Source organism: Lynx canadensis, chromosome A1 (assembly GCF_007474595.2).
Source record: "Lynx canadensis isolate LIC74 chromosome A1, mLynCan4.pri.v2, whole genome shotgun sequence".
Lineage (NCBI taxonomy): Eukaryota > Metazoa > Chordata > Mammalia > Carnivora > Felidae > Lynx > Lynx canadensis.
The window spans coordinates 210,011,425-210,030,240 of NC_044303.2; the positions used below are offsets into that span (position 1 = coordinate 210,011,425).

Here is an 18,816-nt window from a genome sequence, read left to right on the forward strand (position 1 = left end):
CTTGCACGTTTGCTTGCTCTCCCTCCCTCTCAAAATAAGTAACAAAAAAAAAATCCCTTGGGGCACTTAGATGACTCAGTTGGCTAAACATCAAACTCTTGATTCTTGATTTAGGCTCACAGTTCATGAGATCAAGCCCTGAGCAGAGCCTGCTTGGGATTCTTCTCTCTCTCTCTCTCTCTGCCCCTCCCCTGCTCACATGCTCTCACTCTCTCTCTCTCTCTCTCTCATACACAAAGTAAATAAACCTTTTTAAAAAAAATTTCCCTTATCCTCTATTTAGTTATCCTGAAATGTTTAATTCTTGACTTTTGAGTACCAATTTTCAAAGTTAAAAGGCAGTTCCCCTCATTCTTTCCAGTAGTGTCCAGTGCATAGTTTTGTTAACGGTTTTGTTTGTTTTTTGTACTTTTTTTGCCTTTTAAAAACTCAAGCAAATGTGTTTAACTATGAAAGCCATTTTTTTCTATGCCAGGGAGATTAATTTTTAGTTTTATTGGGTGGTAAACATAATGTCGGTAAATTTTAAGGCTAGATGTCTTTTTCGTGATCCATCTTCAAAGCTTCCTTCCTCACATCATGGATTATGTTCAAGGAATGCAAATTAATATTAGTTCAAAAAATTGGAACGTAGATTGGATTTGAGCAGAAATTTAGAAAAAAAAGAATAGTAGTAAAGCTTCAACAGAATATTTACAGGGGCGCTTGGGTGCTGAGTCGGTTTAAGCGTCCAACTCTGGCTCAGGTCATGATATCATGGTCTGTGAGTTTGAGCCCTGTGTCGGGCTCTGTGAGGACAGCCTGCTTGGATTCTGTATCTCCGTGCGGACACCCTGCTTTGGATTCTGTATCTCCGTGCGGACACCCTGCTTTGGATTCTGTATCTCCCTGTCTCTCTGGCCCCACCCCCCTCACCCTGTCTCTCACTCTCAAAAATAAACAACATTAAACAGAATATTTACTATAGCATAAATCATCACAGTACTATAGAGCTCAGGTTTAATAAGCAAATTTGTTCAAAATGAGATCAACTCCCATGTGGAAGGCTTTAAATAGAATTCTAACATTAAGGAAAAATAAACATAAGCCCAAGATTTTTTAATATAGCTAGGTGATTTATCTTTCCTGGTTATGACTAAAATCGGGAGACCTGTCTCTAATTTTGGTTCTGCTTAGGTTTACCTTTGCTCATTTGTAATTGAGATATTTGGACTAGTCCACCATGGGTTCTTCAACTCTGTAGGATTCTGTGAAAATTTGCAAAAAGTGGTTGGTCTGTATAGTATATCTTCTCTTTTAATTAAAGAGTCTATTAATGTCGGGGCACATAGGTTGGCTCAGTCTCTTGAGCGTCCGACTTGGCTCAGGTCGTCTGACTTTGGCTCAGGTCATGATCTCACAGTCAGTGAGTTCGAGCCCCGCGTCGGGCTCGGGCTGACGGCTCGGAGCCTGGAGCCTGCTTCCGATTCTGTGTCTCCCTCTCTGTCTCTGCTCCACCCCTGCTCATGCTCTGTCTCTCAAGAATGAATAAATGTTAAAAAAAAAAAAAAAAAAAGAATCTGTTAATGTCTTGGTTAATTTATTAATTATTAAGGAAATTGTATTCTGGGTGGAAAAAGGATATTCCTCTGTGATAGAAAAAAAAAGGATTTTTCTCATACTCTAGGAATTTCAGGAGCAACTGAAAATCACCACATTTAAAGATCTGGTCATCAGGGACAAGGAACTGACTGGGGCATTAATTGCTTCTCTTATCAACTGCTACAATCAGAGATAATGCTGCTGTTGATGGCATTAGTTTACACTTACAGGACATCTGCCCCCTTCTGTATAGCAGTCTGATGATGCAGTTTGCCTCAAGGTATGATGCTTTAGTACTGTCAGTCATTATTCTTACAGGAGGTTTCAGGGTATGAAAAACCACTAGAACTGAATCAGGAACCGTCTTTTACTTAACATATGAAGTCCCTTGGGTAGGTCTCTTAACCTCTCTGGCCTCAGAGTCTTTGTGCATAAGGGATCGAAATTATCATTTCTAAAATCCTTGTATATTTAGTTTTCATAAAAGAATTTGATAGCCTTTCTAGAGCATATATTTTTAAATGGTTAGTAATGTTTCTCCTTAGAAATTAAAAATCACTAAAACTTTAAGTCTGTAATGAATTAGAGTTAATTGGGCAATTTTTATTGATCCTTTCCTACAGGTGAAAATAATTTAAAAAATCAGTATCACAATGGACTGCCTGCTGACCAATAATGTATTGGGAAAAAACTAGCAAGAGATTTACCCGTCAAAGCTATCTTGATTTAAATATTTGTGAGAGGAATTAAGATAGCTAGGATTTTTTGTTCAAAACTTTTCTGCCTAAAATTAAGAAGAAGTAAGTTTGTAGAGTTTTATTTTTTGATGAATTTGTATTGAGACACAGATCAAAACTTGTGTTGATAGCATCATCTGTGTGCTGAATTTATATCTTAAGTTCTTGTCATCTCTAATTCTAGGCAAATGAACTTCTGCAGCTTTCCCGACAAGTTCAAAATAGATTGAAAGGAAAGAATGTTAAGGGAAGCCTTAAAGGAATATCAAAAAATCATGCAATCAAGTGGGACCTTTCCAATGTTTGTGCTCAGTTAGACAAGGTGAGAAACAAAAATGTTCATACCTTGTTCCTGACTCGGGGGACAAATGACGGAACAAGTTACTGATGAAGAGCTTCTTTCCCAAAAGCAAATCCTCCTTCAACTTCAGTTGCCCAAGTGATACCACACAGGAAATTCATGCCTTGTGTTTTAGTATTTGATGACTGTACTAGCCTCTGCAAAATCTATTGTGCTCTTTTTATATCTTGAAACGGAACTTCCCACACTGGAGTTTCAGGTCCTTGTCCAGTTAAACTACTGTCTGTATTAGATAGCTTCCTGGTTACATTTATTTTTGGATGCTTTAAATTCTTCTGACTAATTTTTAAATAGTACCTGTTCTGCTTGCTTTAAAATTATTTTAGGGGCAACCTGGGTGGCTCAGTTGGTGAAACGTCCAACTCTTGATTTCAGCTCAGGTCATGATCTCACGTTTAGTGAGATCCGAGCCCCGAGTTGGGAATCCATGCTGACAGCACGGAGCCTGCTAGGAGTTCTCTCTCTCCCTCTCTCTCTCTCTGTCCCTTCCCTGTGACGTGAGGACATTCTTTCTCTCTCAAAATAAGTAAATATCTTTTAAAGATAAAATAAAATTACTTTAAATCAAATCTAACATGTAAAAGTAATAACTGTTAGAACAGATATTGTTTTGAACTCTGAGATACTTTTTTTTTTCCATCCAGGAACTGAAACCTTCCCTTTTATTCTAACTATGAAAATGTTTTTCCAGTGAAGAAGATGCATTTAATAGCTGCATTTTAGGCATATTGATACCTTGTTCTTTGGTAGATTCACCAGACATATCTTATATGATACTGTCATCAGGTGACCAATGTACAGTAGAGAAATAATAGCCTTGATCAGTATTTTTATAAACCAGCTAAGGGAGAACCCATCCAGCCTAGTAATAACCCTTAACTTGGTCCTTTTCCTTTCTCATTAGTCCGTTTTTATGAGGGTGTGGTGGAGCTCTCTCTTACTGCTGCAGAAAAAAAAGATCCTCAGGGTCTTGGACTTCATTTCTATAAACATGGAGAACCAGAAGAAGACCTTGTGGGCCTGCAGGCTTTCCAAGAAAGGCAAGTTTCATCACCTTAGCAGATTGTTGACTTACAGACTTTCCTTGGTGTAAAGTTTGATTGATAGTACTGTATTAGGAAATAATATTTTAAGTACACTTATAAAATTGGATTTTGCTTTCACTTAAAATGTCTTGTTTTAGGGGCTCCTGGGTGGTTCAGTTGGTTAAGCACCCGACTTTGGTTCAGGTCATGATCTCACAGTTTGTGGGTTCAAGCCCCAAGTTGGGCTCTGCACTGACAGTGTGGAGCCTGCTTGAGATTCTCTCTCTCTGCCCCTCCCCCATGTGCACGCATGTGGGCTCTCACTCTCAAAAATAAATAAACTTTTTTTAAAAAATATCTTGTTTTTTTAACTGAATTAGGATAATTCGTAGTTTAGAAGTTTTAGTCTGGTGAATATTCTTAAGGACTTACCTCTCTAGTTTCTATAACACTTTATTAATGTTAATTAATTGAAATAACTTGGGGCACCTGGGTGGCTCAGTCAGTTGAGTCTCTTGGTTTTGGCTTAGGTCATGATCACAGGGTTGTGGGATCGAGCTCCAAGCTGAGCCTGGAGCCTGCCTGAGATTCCTTTTCTTCTCTTTCTCTCTCTCTCTCTCTCTCTCTCTCTCTCTCTCTCTCTCTCCCCCTTTCTCTCTTTCTCTCTCTCTTTCCCTCCCTCTCTCTCCCCACCTCCCTCCCTCACTGCCTCCCTCTGCCCCTCTCCCCAACTCATGTGTGCTCACTCTCTTAAATAAATAAAGAATGAATGAATGAATGAATGAGCTAACTTATTTGGAACCATCTCTTCCCCTGCCTAATTTCTGGTTCTGGGTGAAGATGCATATTTTATTTTAAGGGATGATTTTTAAATGTTCACAAATTAGTAATGACTGTTAAAAAATGTGTCACCACAAAGAAAATATATAACCTATCTAAAATGTGATTTTATTGATACATTCATTTTTATGACTTCAGTCTTTTTTGGTTAACCAGATGTTCCTAAAACCTAGAAAAAGTATACAATTTGCATTATTTTATCCAAACATATGTGTGTACATACATCTGTTTCCCAAAATAGTCTTCAAGTTCTTCTGTGTATTTAAATTAGATAAGTCATTTACTGTCTCATTAAATAATGCAGTTGCTCCTTTTCCATTCTTTTTCAGATTAAACAGTTACAAGTGTATTACAGACACGCTTCAAGAACTGGTAAATCAAAGTAAGGCTGCTCCTCAGTCTCCCAGTGTACCCAAAAAACCTGGGCCTCCAGTACTGTCATCTGACCCCAATATGCTGAGTAATGAAGAAGCAGGACATCATGTAAGAAACATAGCATATTTTTATTCTGAAATTACATTGTTTAGTAGTGGTGACAGCTCCTCTTGGGAAAGGTAGTAGCTCTGAGAACTTAGCATTTAATGATTCTCGATTTCAGGATTTTATAAGGTTGATGGTCATGATGTTCAGCAACAGCCTTTAACTGGTAATTTTTACTTTTTTTTTTTTATTTTAGTTTGAACAAATGCTTAAACTGTCTCAACGATCCAAAGATGAGCTCTTAGTATCGCCCTTTATAATTGGCTAATACAAGCTGATCTTGCAGATAAGCTATTGCAGGTAAAAATACTTTTATTCTAATATTGTTAATTTGTATTTTCAAGTAGCATAACACAATGGATTAAGCATATATATATTTACAGGAATTCATTTTCTTATCCTGAACCTACCATTAGGTGTTAGAGTAAAGCCAGGTAACGTAATAATCTTTCCTAGTGGGCAAAATAAGTTATTGCTCTAATTTTCTCATTGTTTTAAGGCTGATATGGGTTGTTTATATAGTGGGGTGGAAATCACTGGATTATGAATTAGGAGACCTAAACTTGGTGTTACCTGTGTGTTAATTCAGTATGTGACCTCACACGTGTCTTTTTACTATCCTAAGTCTCGGTGTTCTTCAGTCTGTAAAATAAATGTATGACATTTGATAATGGCAAGGATGTCTTTGAGCTAAGAGTCTAGGAATCTGTAGCTCTGTTTTCAAAGTTTATTAAGATTTATAATTGGATTGTAATTATTTTAATCAGCTTCATTTAAGTATCATAGCAGCTCTTTAACTCTGATAAAACAAAAGTCATACATATATAATGAGAAAAACTGTCCTCTGTTGGATTATAATTTTGCTAATGTATTCATGAAACACGGCACACCTGTAGTCTTAAAATGTTACAGTTACTACATAAAGAGCAAGTAAATAGTTAGAAAATGTTTCTGAGTAACTGTATAATTTGCAGATTGCTTCTCCATTTCTGGAGCCACATCTAGTCCGAATGGCCAAAGTTGATCAAAACAAAGTTCGTTATATGGATTTACTGTGGAGATATTATGAAAAGAACAGAAGCTTTAGTAATGCTGCTCGTGTACTGTCCAAATTGGCTGACATGCATAGGTATGGTATAATATTCTCACTGTGAAGAATGATTGATAACTAACCTAGATCTAGTTACATCCAGATTTCAGAAAATAAATAGCGCCTGGCTGGCTCAGTTGGTAGAACTTGTAACTCAACCTCAGGGTTGTGAGTTTTAGCCCCATGTTGGACGTGGACTCTACTTAAAAAAAAAAAAAAAAAAAAAGGAAAGAAAAGAAAGAAAACCTCATTCAGGTTATATGCATGTAGAATTTTAATGCTTTTACTTGGACTGAAAGTTTACAGTTTTCTTTTTGTTTTTCATAGTGTGTAGAAGGTACCAAATACCCAATACCTTCTCTATCCAAACTGTCTTCTAAATCCTTTTTTTTTTTTAATGCTTATTTATTTTGAGAAAGAGAGAGAGTTGGGGGAGGGGCAGAGGGAGAGGGAGACAGAGAAACCCAAGCAGGCTCTGTGCCATCTGCATAGAGCCTGATGTGGGGCTCGAACTCATGAACCATGAACCATGAACCATGAGATCATGACCCAAGCTGAAATCAAGAGTCAGACGCTTAACCAACTGACCTACCCAGGCACCCCCTGAAACTTTTCTTTAAAGTTTGTCTTTAGATTCTTTCCTACTAAAAGCAGTTAATTAGTATTCTTAATTAAAAGGACAAAAACTTCTCAAAGGCTTTACAATTTTAAATGTTTTACTAATTCTAGACTTATTTCCTCTGCTCTCACATTGTTTTACTGAAAAAGTTTTGAGCATATATGTTGAAGATTATTAAGAATCTCGTTAAAGAAAGCATTGAAATTTCTAGTTCGATTATCATATCAAAAAACAATTTTTTTTTTTTTTAGAGAAAGAGCAAGTCGGGGGGGGGGAGAGAGAGAGAATCTTAAGCAGGCTCCCCACTGAGCACAGAGCCCATTGTGGGGCTCGATCCCACAACCCTGGGATCATGACCTGAGCTGAAGTCAAGAGTCAGACACTCAACCAACTGAGCTGTGAGCTACCCGGACAACCCTCAAAATACGATTTAATACAATCTGGATAGATCATTAATTTGACCTTGTGTTTTGGAATTTTTGGAAAATTTGGAATTTTCTTTGCCAAAATACTGCAAGTGCTATTTCTAAAAACTGTAGATCAGTTAAGTTAGGAGGAGGATGTTGTTGAAGCAAAGCGGTTATTAAACCAAATTAATCAGAATGGTCATTTATGGGGATGCCTGTTTGGCTCAGTCAGTAGAGCTTGCGACTCTTGATCTCAGGGTTGTGAATTCAAGCCCCACCATAGGCATAGAGCTTACATTAAAAAAAAAAAAAAAAACCAAAAACATACATACATATATATGTACATACAATAATGTAAAATAAATTTAAAGAGTCTAGATGTGACTAATAGCAAATGTGAGTATGTATATGTGTTCTTAATTGCTCTTCCATTAGTATTTATTGTCCTTTTTCCTTGTTATAACAATAATTTTATTGTTAGTAAGTATTCAGAAATTCTCTAACTTTTAAGAATACTTGTTATCCATATCTTCATTATACATAATACAATGTAACCGAATTTCTTCCTCATGTGAGATACCCTGTCCATCCACAATTTAGCTCTCAGCTTACCATCTCTCTCCACAATAAAATATCTTTCCAACTATAATGTTACTTTTTATCACTATACTTTTTGTATATATAGTCTGCAAAAAATAAATTTGTAGTTATAGAATGTTCTATTTTAAATAATTTAGAAATGTTACCACTTTTAATATGTTTAATTCAAGTATGTATTTTTTAGAGATGAGAGGGGAAAGAAAGGGAAGCTCCTTCAGAAATGGGTTCTAAATGTACTAAACAGACTCCTAAAATAGTCCTTTATGTGCAACATTAAGAGATGGTGAGTGCAAAGTAACTGTCCTCAACACCTGTACTTTGAAAGATAGAAGGGAGAAAGGACTTAATTCTTTTTCCCTTTTGCTTTTTGCAGGGGGGAGCAGGGAGGGAGAAAATATGGAAGCCATAGTTATACAGAAGGACAGTTTGAGATCTCTGAAAGGAAAAGCTAGTTTTTTCCTGATTCAAATTGAAAGTAATGGGGATATCAAAAGTTACATTTAATACTGGTTGCTTTGAGAGGTTCCCACCAACCAAATGAATTAGCGTGTTTGTTTTTAATGCCAAGTCACTTTATAATGTCAAAGAACCACATCTGATAGAGTTAGGGGATTGGAAAGGACTAAAGATGGTAACCATGGAGATGGATACATGTTTGGGGCTTTCTGACATCTGCCAGCCAGCCAGCCAGAGCACCAGTGATGTATGTTCAAGGAGTAGTGAGAAACATAAACACCATTTTTATTCCCAGGGAGCTCCCATTCCAGTGGGTAGATTTCGTGCATGCAAGTTCAGGGTCTGTGAATACAATAAAAATAGGATAGTATGGTAGAAATTGCTGGGTGAGGACGAGAGTGAGGAGCTGCTCTAGTTAAGATTGGTCAGAGGAGGCCTCACAAATTGTCATAAAAATTGATTCTTAAGTGACACGGATAGGCAGCTGTTAAAGAACAGAGGAAGGGGTCCAGGCATGGAGCAATGGTCTCTGCAGAGGCAATGTATTCGATTCAAGTTTATCATGTTTAGAGTACAAAAAAGAAAGCCATTGGCTTGGAGATGGTGAACAAGGGAGCAGGTAGAAGGAGCAGAGGTTGAAGAAGTGGGTGAAGGCATAATCGAATGTTTGTTTTTAAGAGGTCAGTCTAGTTGTTTTGTGGATGATCACATGTAGATTGGCCATATTCAGGTAGAGAAGCGAAGAATGTGAGGAGTAATCAAGAATGTTTTCCTTAATTTTAGTTTTAGAAGAATCCAAGTTTTAATATACTGAATTAAAGTTTTAAAATAGGATGTAACTTTTTTGGCTATAAACTTAAGTATTTCTTTTTTTTTTTTTTTTTTTTTTTTTTTTTTTTTTTTAATTTTTTTTTCAACGTTTATTTTATTTTTGGGACAGAGAGAGACAGAGCATGAACGGGGGAGGGGCAGAGAGAGAGGGAGACACAGAATCGGAAACAGGCTCCAGGCTCCGAGCCATCAGCCCAGAGCCCGACGCGGGGCTCGAACTCACGGACCGCGAGATCGTGACCTGGCTGAGTCGGACGCCCAACCGACTGCGCCACCCAGGCGCCCCTAAACTTAAGTATTTCTTTATTTGATGCCTTAAATTGTAGATCTCTTTTATTAGAAATCCTGTAATAATTTTTTCAAGTTTTAAATGGCCTTTTGTGTTCATTTGGTGTATAAAAAATAATGTGTCATAATTGATATATTTGTGTATTGGATCCTTAAGAATTCATATAAATAGGGGCGCCTGGGTGGCGCAGTCGGTTAAGCGTCCGACTTCAGCCAGGTCACGATCTCGCGGCCCGGGAGTTCGAGCCCCGCGTCAGGCTCTGGGCTGATGGCTCGGAGCCTGGAGCCTGTTTCAGATTCTGTGTCTCCCTCTCTCTCTGCCCCTCCCCCGTTCATGCTCTGTCTCTCTCTGTCCCAAAAATAAATAAACGTTGAAAAAAAAAAAAAAAAAAAAAAGAATTCATATAAATAAAATAAGAGTTTTTCCTCCCAGCACAGAAATTTCACTTCAGCAGCGACTAGAGTACATTGCTCGAGCCATTCTTAGTGCCAAAAGTTCCACTGCTATTTCATCAATAGCCGCAGATGGTGAATTCCTTCATGAATTAGAAGAAAAAATGGAAGTAAGTGCTAAAGATACTTAAGCTTTGTCTGCATTGATCAGTAGCCACATTTATTCTATTTTTCCTTCTTCCTTCCAGTCAATAACAGGTCAGTAGCAGTCAGCATTATTCTAGTCTCTTCTGCCTACATGTGTTTATTTTCATATTTAGATATAAATATTTTAAAAGATTTTAAGTCTGTAGCACTTGAGTCACAGCACATTACTGTAATTAAAATTTTTTCTCTGTGGCATTTTTGAAGGTTTTTTCCAACTGTTCCAACACCAAGGACATTATGTCACAATTACCATCTATTCTGGAAGCTAATGAGTAGATATATGAAATAGAGTAGGTTAAACTGCCCTAATTAAGAGACCCAGAAGTATATAATGGTCCGAATACAAAAGCTTATTCGTCATTCACAAATATCCACAGAGTGGGTGTTCCTGATTGGCCATTGGCTTTCTTCCACTTGATTGATTTCAAGACCCTATTTTACAGCTTTATTGTCTCCTATGGTCTTATCTTTTTCTTCTCTCAAAGGGAGTTAGAGAACAAAAAAACATGTAAGACGCATATTCACTCTCTTAAAGACCTAAACCCTGAAGTGACATACTTTACTTCCACTCACATTCCTTTGAAGAGAACTTAATTTTATGCCGTATCACCCTGCAAAGGAGTTGAGAAGTATAATCTAGGTATTGTCTCGCTACAGTCATGGGAAGAATGAATGTTAGAGGTAGCATAGGCTCTCTGCCACAGTATACTTCCTTTGAAATCTTTTATGTTGTGATGAAGAGTTGCTGGTCTCTTGGGTCTTTATTTACACATTTTTCTTATTGAGGTGTAATTGACATCTAACATATTACAGATGTGTAATGTAATGATTCAGTATTTTTAGATATTGCAAAATGATCACCGTATTAAGTCTAGTTAACATTTATCATCATACATAATTACAATTTTTTTTCTTGTGATAAGAGCTTTTAAGATCTATTCAACACCTTTCAAATATGCACTATAGTGTTATTAACTATAGTCACTATGCTGTTTTGTATACGTTAGTTTTACTTTAACAAACTTAAAGTCAGATACTAGGAATCATTCCTTCAAGTACTTGTTGATTTATCATAAAGAACATAAGACTTGCTTTTTTTAAATCCAAACTAGGTTGCTAGGATCCAACTTCAGATACAAGAGACACTACAAAGGCAATATTCCCATCATTCTTCTGTACAGGATGCAATTTCTCAGCTGGATTCCGAACTAATGGACATAACTAAGGTAATAAAAAAGCAAGTTGAATTACTCTAGCAGTCACCTAATATCTACAGATTCCTTGTTTCTTTTGTGTTCTACTCTGTGTTTCATGGGAAAGATTAATCTATCTCCACAAAATAAGATAAGCCATTCTTGGGAGCATGTTGCTGGGCTGACAAATCACTGCTGTGGTATCTTACTCTTAGGAAGAGTTTACTTGCTCTTTGCAGGCCATTTTCTACCAAAAATCTATCAGCCTCACATGGGGCTTTGTTAAAATTCCTGCCATCTATTTTATGGCCTTGTTTCTTGTCTTGAAAAAGTAATTTATGTTTCCTTGTATCTTCAAGCCTCTCCCACTCTGTATTTCTGAGCAATTCCTTTTTCAATTATTCTTGAACATTTCTCCAAATACTGTGAAACACTCTGAGATTTGTCAGTATTTCCAAGATTTTGGAAACCCTAGTTTAGACAACACTAATTATAAAAGAAATATCATTGCAGTATTTCCCTGCCAGCCAAAGGGGGAAAAAGGCACAGATGTTGAAATCTATTTAAACGTATTTACCGTGCCTTCACCATTCTTAATTGGGGGTTATGACAGCTGTATGTCATCATGTCTTTATATCATGTATTAGGAACTTTGAATAAAATCCTTGATTACTTTTAATTGTCAAAGAGTGCATCACTGTTAATTTCTGACTGCTGACCTCTGGTTGCATGTATAATGATGACATTTTCTCTGACAGCTTTATGGGGAATTTGCTGACCCGTTTAAACTTGCAGAGTGTAAGCTTGCAATAATTCATTGTGCTGGTTATTCAGACCCTATATTGGTGCAGACACTTTGGCAAGATATCATAGAGAAAGGTAAGTGCTCACTTACGGGTATATTAGCATACATTATTTAGTGACTTGGTAGAGGAATGCAAGCTGCTAGTGGCTCTCCTATATCTAGAGTAGAGGGTGAGTGGAGGGTACGTAGACATGGCAAAGGGTGGTCCTCCAGAAAATGACCTCAGTTTATACTGGAGAGGGCTCTCAGAGAAAAGGATGTGTCATTTTTGTGGTTGTACTTTTTTTTTTTTTAATGTTTGTTGATTTATTTTGAGAGAGAGGGAGGTGCACGCAAGCTAGGGTGGGGCAGAGAGAGAGGGAGACAGAGAATCTCAAGCAGGCTCCACACAGCCAGCATAGAGTCTGACACAGGGCTCAAACTCAAGAACTGTAAGATCATGATGTGAGCCGAAGTCACGAGTCAGACTCACAACTGACTGAGCCAGCCAGCAGCCTCTGTGGTTGTACTTCTTTTTTTTTTTTTTTTTTTTTTTTTCAACGTTTATTTATTTTGGGACAGAGAGAGACAGAGCATGAACGGGGGAGGGGCAGAGAGAGAGGGAGACACAGAATCGGAAACAGGCTCCAGGCTCCGAGCCATCAGCCCAGAGCCCGACGCGGGGCTCGAACTCATGGACCGCGAGATCGTGACCTGGCTGAAGTCGGACGCTTAACCGACTGCGCCACCCAGGCGCCCCGGTTGTACTTCTTAATAAGGGATTCTGGTAAGACAAGAGTATTTCAAACACTAACAGAAACAGAGTATCTGCTCATTATATTAGAATCATTTCTAGGGCATTTGTACCTCGAAACAGAATAAAATAGCCAATTTAAACATTTCCCATTAAAAAACAATTTAGGTTTCTAATGGCATATCTTTTTCTTGCAGAATTGAATGAAAGTGTGACGTTGAGCTCCCCGGATAGAATGCATGCTCTTAGTCTCAAGGTTGTGCTCCTTGGCAAAATTTATGCTGGCACACCTCGCTTCTTTCCTTTAGGTAAGCAATAACCTTAAGTGCTATCAGAGGTGTTTTGTTTTCTTTTGATGGTTTTCTTCATTGCAGTGGAGATGCAATGTTCTTCAGAGTCGAATTGTTTCTTTGTTGCTGTTTAGCTCAGCAGTTTAATTCTGCCTCTCCAGAAAGACTTCCAAAGATAGCAGAAATTTGTTGATAAATAGATACGAAACTTTCTTTGACCTTCCAAGTTTATATATCTATCTGGAAATAGTGCTAACAAACTGTTATGATTATATTGTTGGTAACACTATGCAAGTTCAAGGAGAAAAGAAAAATGGCTGGTGTTTTTCTGCATGGGCAATCTGTGATTAATTCAACTGCAGTCTGTTATACTGAGGACATATTTTTCTTTAAAATACCAGATAGTTGTGTTAAAAATGCAATTTTGAACCCCTTTCTTATCCAAATATGCTGACAATAATTGTTATCTATGTAGTGACTCTTAATTATTAGCCATTTGCCAATGTATAATGTTTTCTTCAACTGTAAATTAACATAAATACACCCATAACGTAGAATGTTAAGCACCTAGTGTTTTTGAAAAATGTTGAGAACCAGGAAAGTGCCCACAACATAACATTAAATTGGGTTTTGTTTTTGTTTTTTGTTTAGAGAGAGAGTGCACATGAGCAGGAAGAGGGGCAGAGAGAGAGAGAGACAGAGAGGATCTTAAGTAGGCTTCATGCTCAGTGCCGAGCCCAATGCCTGGCTCGATCCCACAATCCTGGGATCATGACCTGAGCTGAAATCAAGAGTCAAACGCTCAACTGACCTAAACTGACCTAAATTTAGGCACCCCTAAATTGTTTTTTGTTTGTTTGTTTTAATGTTTATTTTTGACAGAGAGAGATTGAAAGACAGAGTGTGAGCAGGGGAGGGGCACAGAGAGGGGGAGACACAGATTCCGAAGCAGGCTCCAGGCTCCAAGCTGTCAGCACAAACCCCAACACGGGGCTCAAATTCATGAGCTGTGAGATCATGACCTGAGCCGAAGTCAGCCGCCCAACTGACTCAGCCTCCCAGGCACCCCTGTTTTTTGTTTGTTTGTTTGTTTGTTTGTTTTCTTTGTGGGTTTTTTTTTGTTTTGTTTTTTGTTTTTTTAATGTTTTTATTTATTTTTGAGACAGAGAGAGCATGAGCAGGGGAGGGGCAGAGAGAGAGGGAGACACAGAATCTGAAGCACATTCCAGGCTCTGAGTGGTCAGCACAGAGCCTGACGCGGGACTCGAACTCACAGACTGTGAGATCATGACCTAAGCTGAAGTCGGATGCTTAACTGACTCGGCCACCCAGGTGCCCCTTTTTCGTTTTTTGTTTTTTTTTAAATGAGGATAGAGACTTGTTTATAGACCATCTCTGATTTAGGACCTCTTCCCTGAAGATGTCAAGAAATAAAACCATTATAGTCATGCCATTTTTCTTGTAAGTATAGATTGAAACTGCCATGATATTTCATTAATGAGGAGAATAAAGACAAAATTAAAACTTAACAATTTTAATAATTTTAAAAAGGCCACATTATACATAATTTCTTTTGAGGTATTTCTGCTTTGACTTAGATTTTTATTTTTATTTTACTTTTTTTAATGTTTATTTATTTGAGAGAGAGTGAGCAAGGGAGGTGCAAAGAGAGAGGGAGACAGAATCCCAAGAAGCCTCCACACTGTCAGCACAGAGCCCGATGCAGGGTTTGAACTCGTGAATCATGAAACCGTGACCTGACCAAGAGTCAGACAACCAACTGACAAAGACACCCTGGCACCCACTGACTTGGATTTTTAATTTTTGAGTCCAATAAAGTTTAGGGTAGAAGAGTCCTTTTTCTTTCTTTCTTTCCTTTTTTTTTTTTTTTTTTGGTCCATCTTTCAATGACGAACTTCTGAGGGCTTCAAACTAGAAGTTTAGGGCTTTTGAATTTTGATTACCTATGCAAAATTTTTTTTTTTTAATTTTTTTTTTCAACGTTTATTTATTTTTGGGACAGAAAGAGAGCATGAACGGGTGAGGGGCAGAGAGAGAGGGAGACACAGAATCGGAAACAGGCTCCAGGCTCCGAGCCATCAGCCCAGAGCCCGACGAGGAGCTCGAACTCACGGACCGCGAGATCGTGACCTGGCTGAAGTCGGACGCTTAACCGACTGCGCCACCCAGGCACCCTAAAATTTTTGTATGGTAAATACTAGAGGAGCCACAGGTTCAGTGGCAGCCTTTTCGGTGATTCCTCTTGCCCATGGATGTTCACATTGGTCAGTCTCAGATTTTAAGTATCATAAATATGAATGTGAATGTTACTGTTACAATCTTATGACATGACAAGTAGTAAAAAATGAGAATAAGGCCTACTTTTTAGTATCAGGAATTACCAATTCTATAACAACAACAAAATAGTAATTATGTGAGGTGAAGGACATGTTAACTAACCTTACTGGAGTAAACATTTCACAATATGTATGTGTATCCCATCACATTGTATACCTTAAACTTATACAATGTAATATGGCAGTTATAGCTCAATAAGCTGAGGGTGGGGAGGGAGTTAACAATTCTAATTTCTGATCTTTTTCCCTCTCCAGATTTTATTGTGCAGTTTTTAGAACAGCAAGTTTGTACTTTGAACTGGGATGTAGGTTTTGTAATACAGACAATGAATGAAATTGGAGTGCCATTACCTAGGCTACTGGAAGTATATGATCACTTGTTCAAGTCACGGGTAAGGAAAATATGAAATAAAATGAAATAATATTTTTTAATTAAAAAAATTATATTTAATGTTTATCTTTAAGACAGAGGGAGAAGTAGAGTGCAAGCAAGGGAGGGGCAGAGAGAGAGGGAGACACAGAATCTGAAGCAGGCTCCAGGCTCTGAGCTGTCAGCACAGAGCCCAACACAGGGCTTAAACTCACAAACTTGGAGATCATGACCTGAGCTGAAATCGGACACCTAACTGACTGACCCAACCAGTCACCCCTGAAATAATTTTATTTAAGGTAAATGAACATTTTCTGGATAAAAGAGGGAGAGCATTTTTATTTATATCTCATATGATAAAATCGATCAGAAATTTGCTTCATTTGTTGAACATAAATTATCATACTTTAGATTTCTAAAACCGATAATGAGTTGTTTTGCTTTATATTATAAAAATAAAATATTTCGTAATATTAGTAAATATAATTATATTTGCTTTACTCTTGGTGGAATAGGCTAAACCCATACATTAAGAATTACCATTTAATGGGGCTCCTGGGTGGCTCATTCGGTTAAGCCTCCCACTTTGGCTCAGGTCATGATCTCACAGTTCATGAGTTCGAGCCCCACATCGGGCTCTGTGCTGATGGCTCAGAGCCTGGAGCCTGCTTCGGATTCTGTTGTCTCCGTCTCTCTCTGCCCCTTCCCCACTTGTGCTCTGTCTCTCTCTGTCTCTCAAAAATAAATTTAAAAAAAAAAAAAATTTTTTAAGTAAATTGTAACCTTTAAAAAAAAAGAATTACCATTTACTCTAACAAAACAAAATAACAGTGTATTTATTCCTTATAACTTCATTTAAAATATACCAAACATCTTCCTCACCACCAGAAAAGAAAACTTTTGTTAACTGTGATGGTGATGCCTGGTAACTAGATTTATGGTGATCATTTCTCAGTATAAACAAATAGGGAATCGTTACAATGTACACCTGAAACTAATAGGTGTCAGTTATACCTCAATGTAAATAAAAATCTTTCTTACCACATTGAGCCTTATCAGACTATGTATTTTCTAATTTTTATCCTAAGATAAAAGATCCAAATGAAATCTTGTTGACGTATATATCATTCTTTTATGGTAGCACCATCAAAACGTTTATGCAGTGCTTTACAAGGCCCTTGTATATCTCATTTAAGCCCCACAATGAGCCTACGATGGAAAATGAGCAAGTAGTAGTATCCCCATTTTCTGCTACATCTGACAAGGGCTCAAGTCACATAGCTAGTAACTGGTAAAACTAGAACTAGAATTAAAATTCTTCACTGGTTCACGGGCTCAGTCAGTTGAGTGTCCACCTCTTGGTTTCAGCACGGGCGCCTGGGTGGCTCAGTCAGTTGAGTGTTTCAGCTCAGGTCATGATCCCAGGGTCATCGGGCTCTGTGCTGAGTATAGAGCCTGGTTGAGATTTTCTCTTTCTCTCTCTCTGTTCTCTCCCCACCCCTCCTCAAATAAAAAAATGAGAAAAACATTTTTTTTAATTAAAAAGATTCTTTACTGGTTTAGTCTTTTATTTACAGTATCAGACTAAGTGTGCATAGGTGTAAAGTAAAAGTGATGTCACAGCTATCAAGAAGAGAAACAAATGATTAAAAAATCAGTTGACAAAAAAGAAAAATCAGTTGACACAGTTTGCTTTATAACTCATGATGTATATTTTCTTTATAGGATCCATTCTGGAACAGAATGAAGAAGCCACTGCACCTTTTGGATTGCATACATGTGCTATTGGCAAGATATGTTGAGAATCCTAGCCAAGTTTTAAATTGTGAGAGGTAACTATAACCGTTTCAAATGTTTCTAATAGGTATCTGTGCAACTAAGTTGGAGAGAATGAAGGAAGATGTGGAGATTAACTAGTTGAATGATACCAATTAGCATTTTTTACCATTTTTCAAGCCTTGTCCTAAATCCTTTCTATAGGTAAAGTGATATGAGTTATGAATTACTTCTACACTGCTTCTGTTTTGAATTAGTGACTTAGTGTAGTTCAATTATGTCTTTGTGATATTATTGGTCATTTCAAGGTATATTTGTTTGAAAAGACCAAAAAAATGTAAATAATTTCATTTTAGGAGTCATACTTAATTGCTTCTTTCCCATTATAATAATCTTCCAAAGGAAAATGGTGGTTATGTGGTAATTCACCTATCTCCTGCATTTCTTGTCTGTTTTCATTTATTTACCATTTACTTAATCCTATAATCCTTGCTCTTTGTGGGACTATACTAAAATTAGCAGAAGTTGGAGAGAAGTCTTATGGGAGGAAATGTTTCTTGGGAGAAAAAAAAGCAAACTCCCGTGTGAGAAAGGGGAGAGGAAATGTTTCTGAATGTATTGATAGTTGATCAGGTATCTTTTCTTTTACAGGAGAAGATTTACAAATCTGTCCCTGGATGCTATCTGTGGTTATCTGGTTGAGCTTCAGTCTATGAGCTCGTCAGTAGCAGTACAAACCATCACAGGAAATTTTAAATCTCTTCAGGCTAAACTCGAACGGCTTCATTAATATTATAATGTATTGTCATCTATGCATTTTGATCTGTAAAATAAAAGCTCAGCTGGGTCCAGATATCAGGTGCTGTAAATCTAAGAACAATTTTAATAGAAATGTGGTTTTAAAAGTGGCTACTATCTACAAACAGTACATTTGCCAGATGAATTATTTTTTACTCCTATTTTGTTTTTTAATAATCAGGTTAAGAAACACCTGAACTAAGATTACCTATGATCTTAACACAAGAATAAAAAATATTTAGAAACTCTTATTTTTAATTTAATGCAGGCAGAAATTTTGAACTTATGCTATTCATTTTCAAGTTAGTCCAAGAATATGGATATCAAAACTTAACTAGGCTAGCTGAGCAGGTCCCATAATACTGGATTCTACAACAATCCTTTTTTTTTTTTTTTTTTTAATGTTTATTTATTTTTGAGAGGGAGAAAGACAGAACATGAGCAGAGGAGGGGCAAAGAGAGAAGGAGACACAGAATCCAAAGCAGGCTCCAGGCTCCAAGCTGTCAGCACAGAGCCCAACGCAGGGCTCAAATTCACAAACCACAAGATATGACCTGAGCTGAAGTCGGCCGCTTAAC

The 18,816-nt window shown here is 37.4% G+C and overlaps 1 protein-coding gene across 1 annotated transcript in view; it reads left to right on the forward strand.

Annotated features, from left to right (window-relative positions):
• Nucleotides 1–18,587, forward strand: part of NUP155 (nucleoporin 155) — a 72,769-nt gene extending 54,182 nt beyond the window's left edge. The window contains 18 exon segments of the mRNA XM_030328971.1: nt 1,667–1,765; nt 1,767–1,835; nt 1,838–1,861; nt 2,503–2,546; nt 2,548–2,593; nt 2,595–2,640; nt 3,584–3,719; nt 4,874–5,027; nt 5,221–5,263; nt 5,266–5,324; nt 5,999–6,153; nt 9,749–9,878; nt 11,028–11,141; nt 11,867–11,987; nt 12,844–12,954; nt 15,549–15,685; nt 17,389–17,495; nt 18,091–18,587. Of these exon segments, the coding sequence (XP_030184831.1) occupies nt 1,667–1,765; nt 1,767–1,835; nt 1,838–1,861; nt 2,503–2,546; nt 2,548–2,593; nt 2,595–2,640; nt 3,584–3,719; nt 4,874–5,027; nt 5,221–5,263; nt 5,266–5,324; nt 5,999–6,153; nt 9,749–9,878; nt 11,028–11,141; nt 11,867–11,987; nt 12,844–12,954; nt 15,549–15,685; nt 17,389–17,495; nt 18,091–18,229 (1,734 nt within the window). The 3' untranslated portion in view covers nt 18,230–18,587.
• Nucleotides 18,588–18,816: the final 229 nt, after the last annotated feature.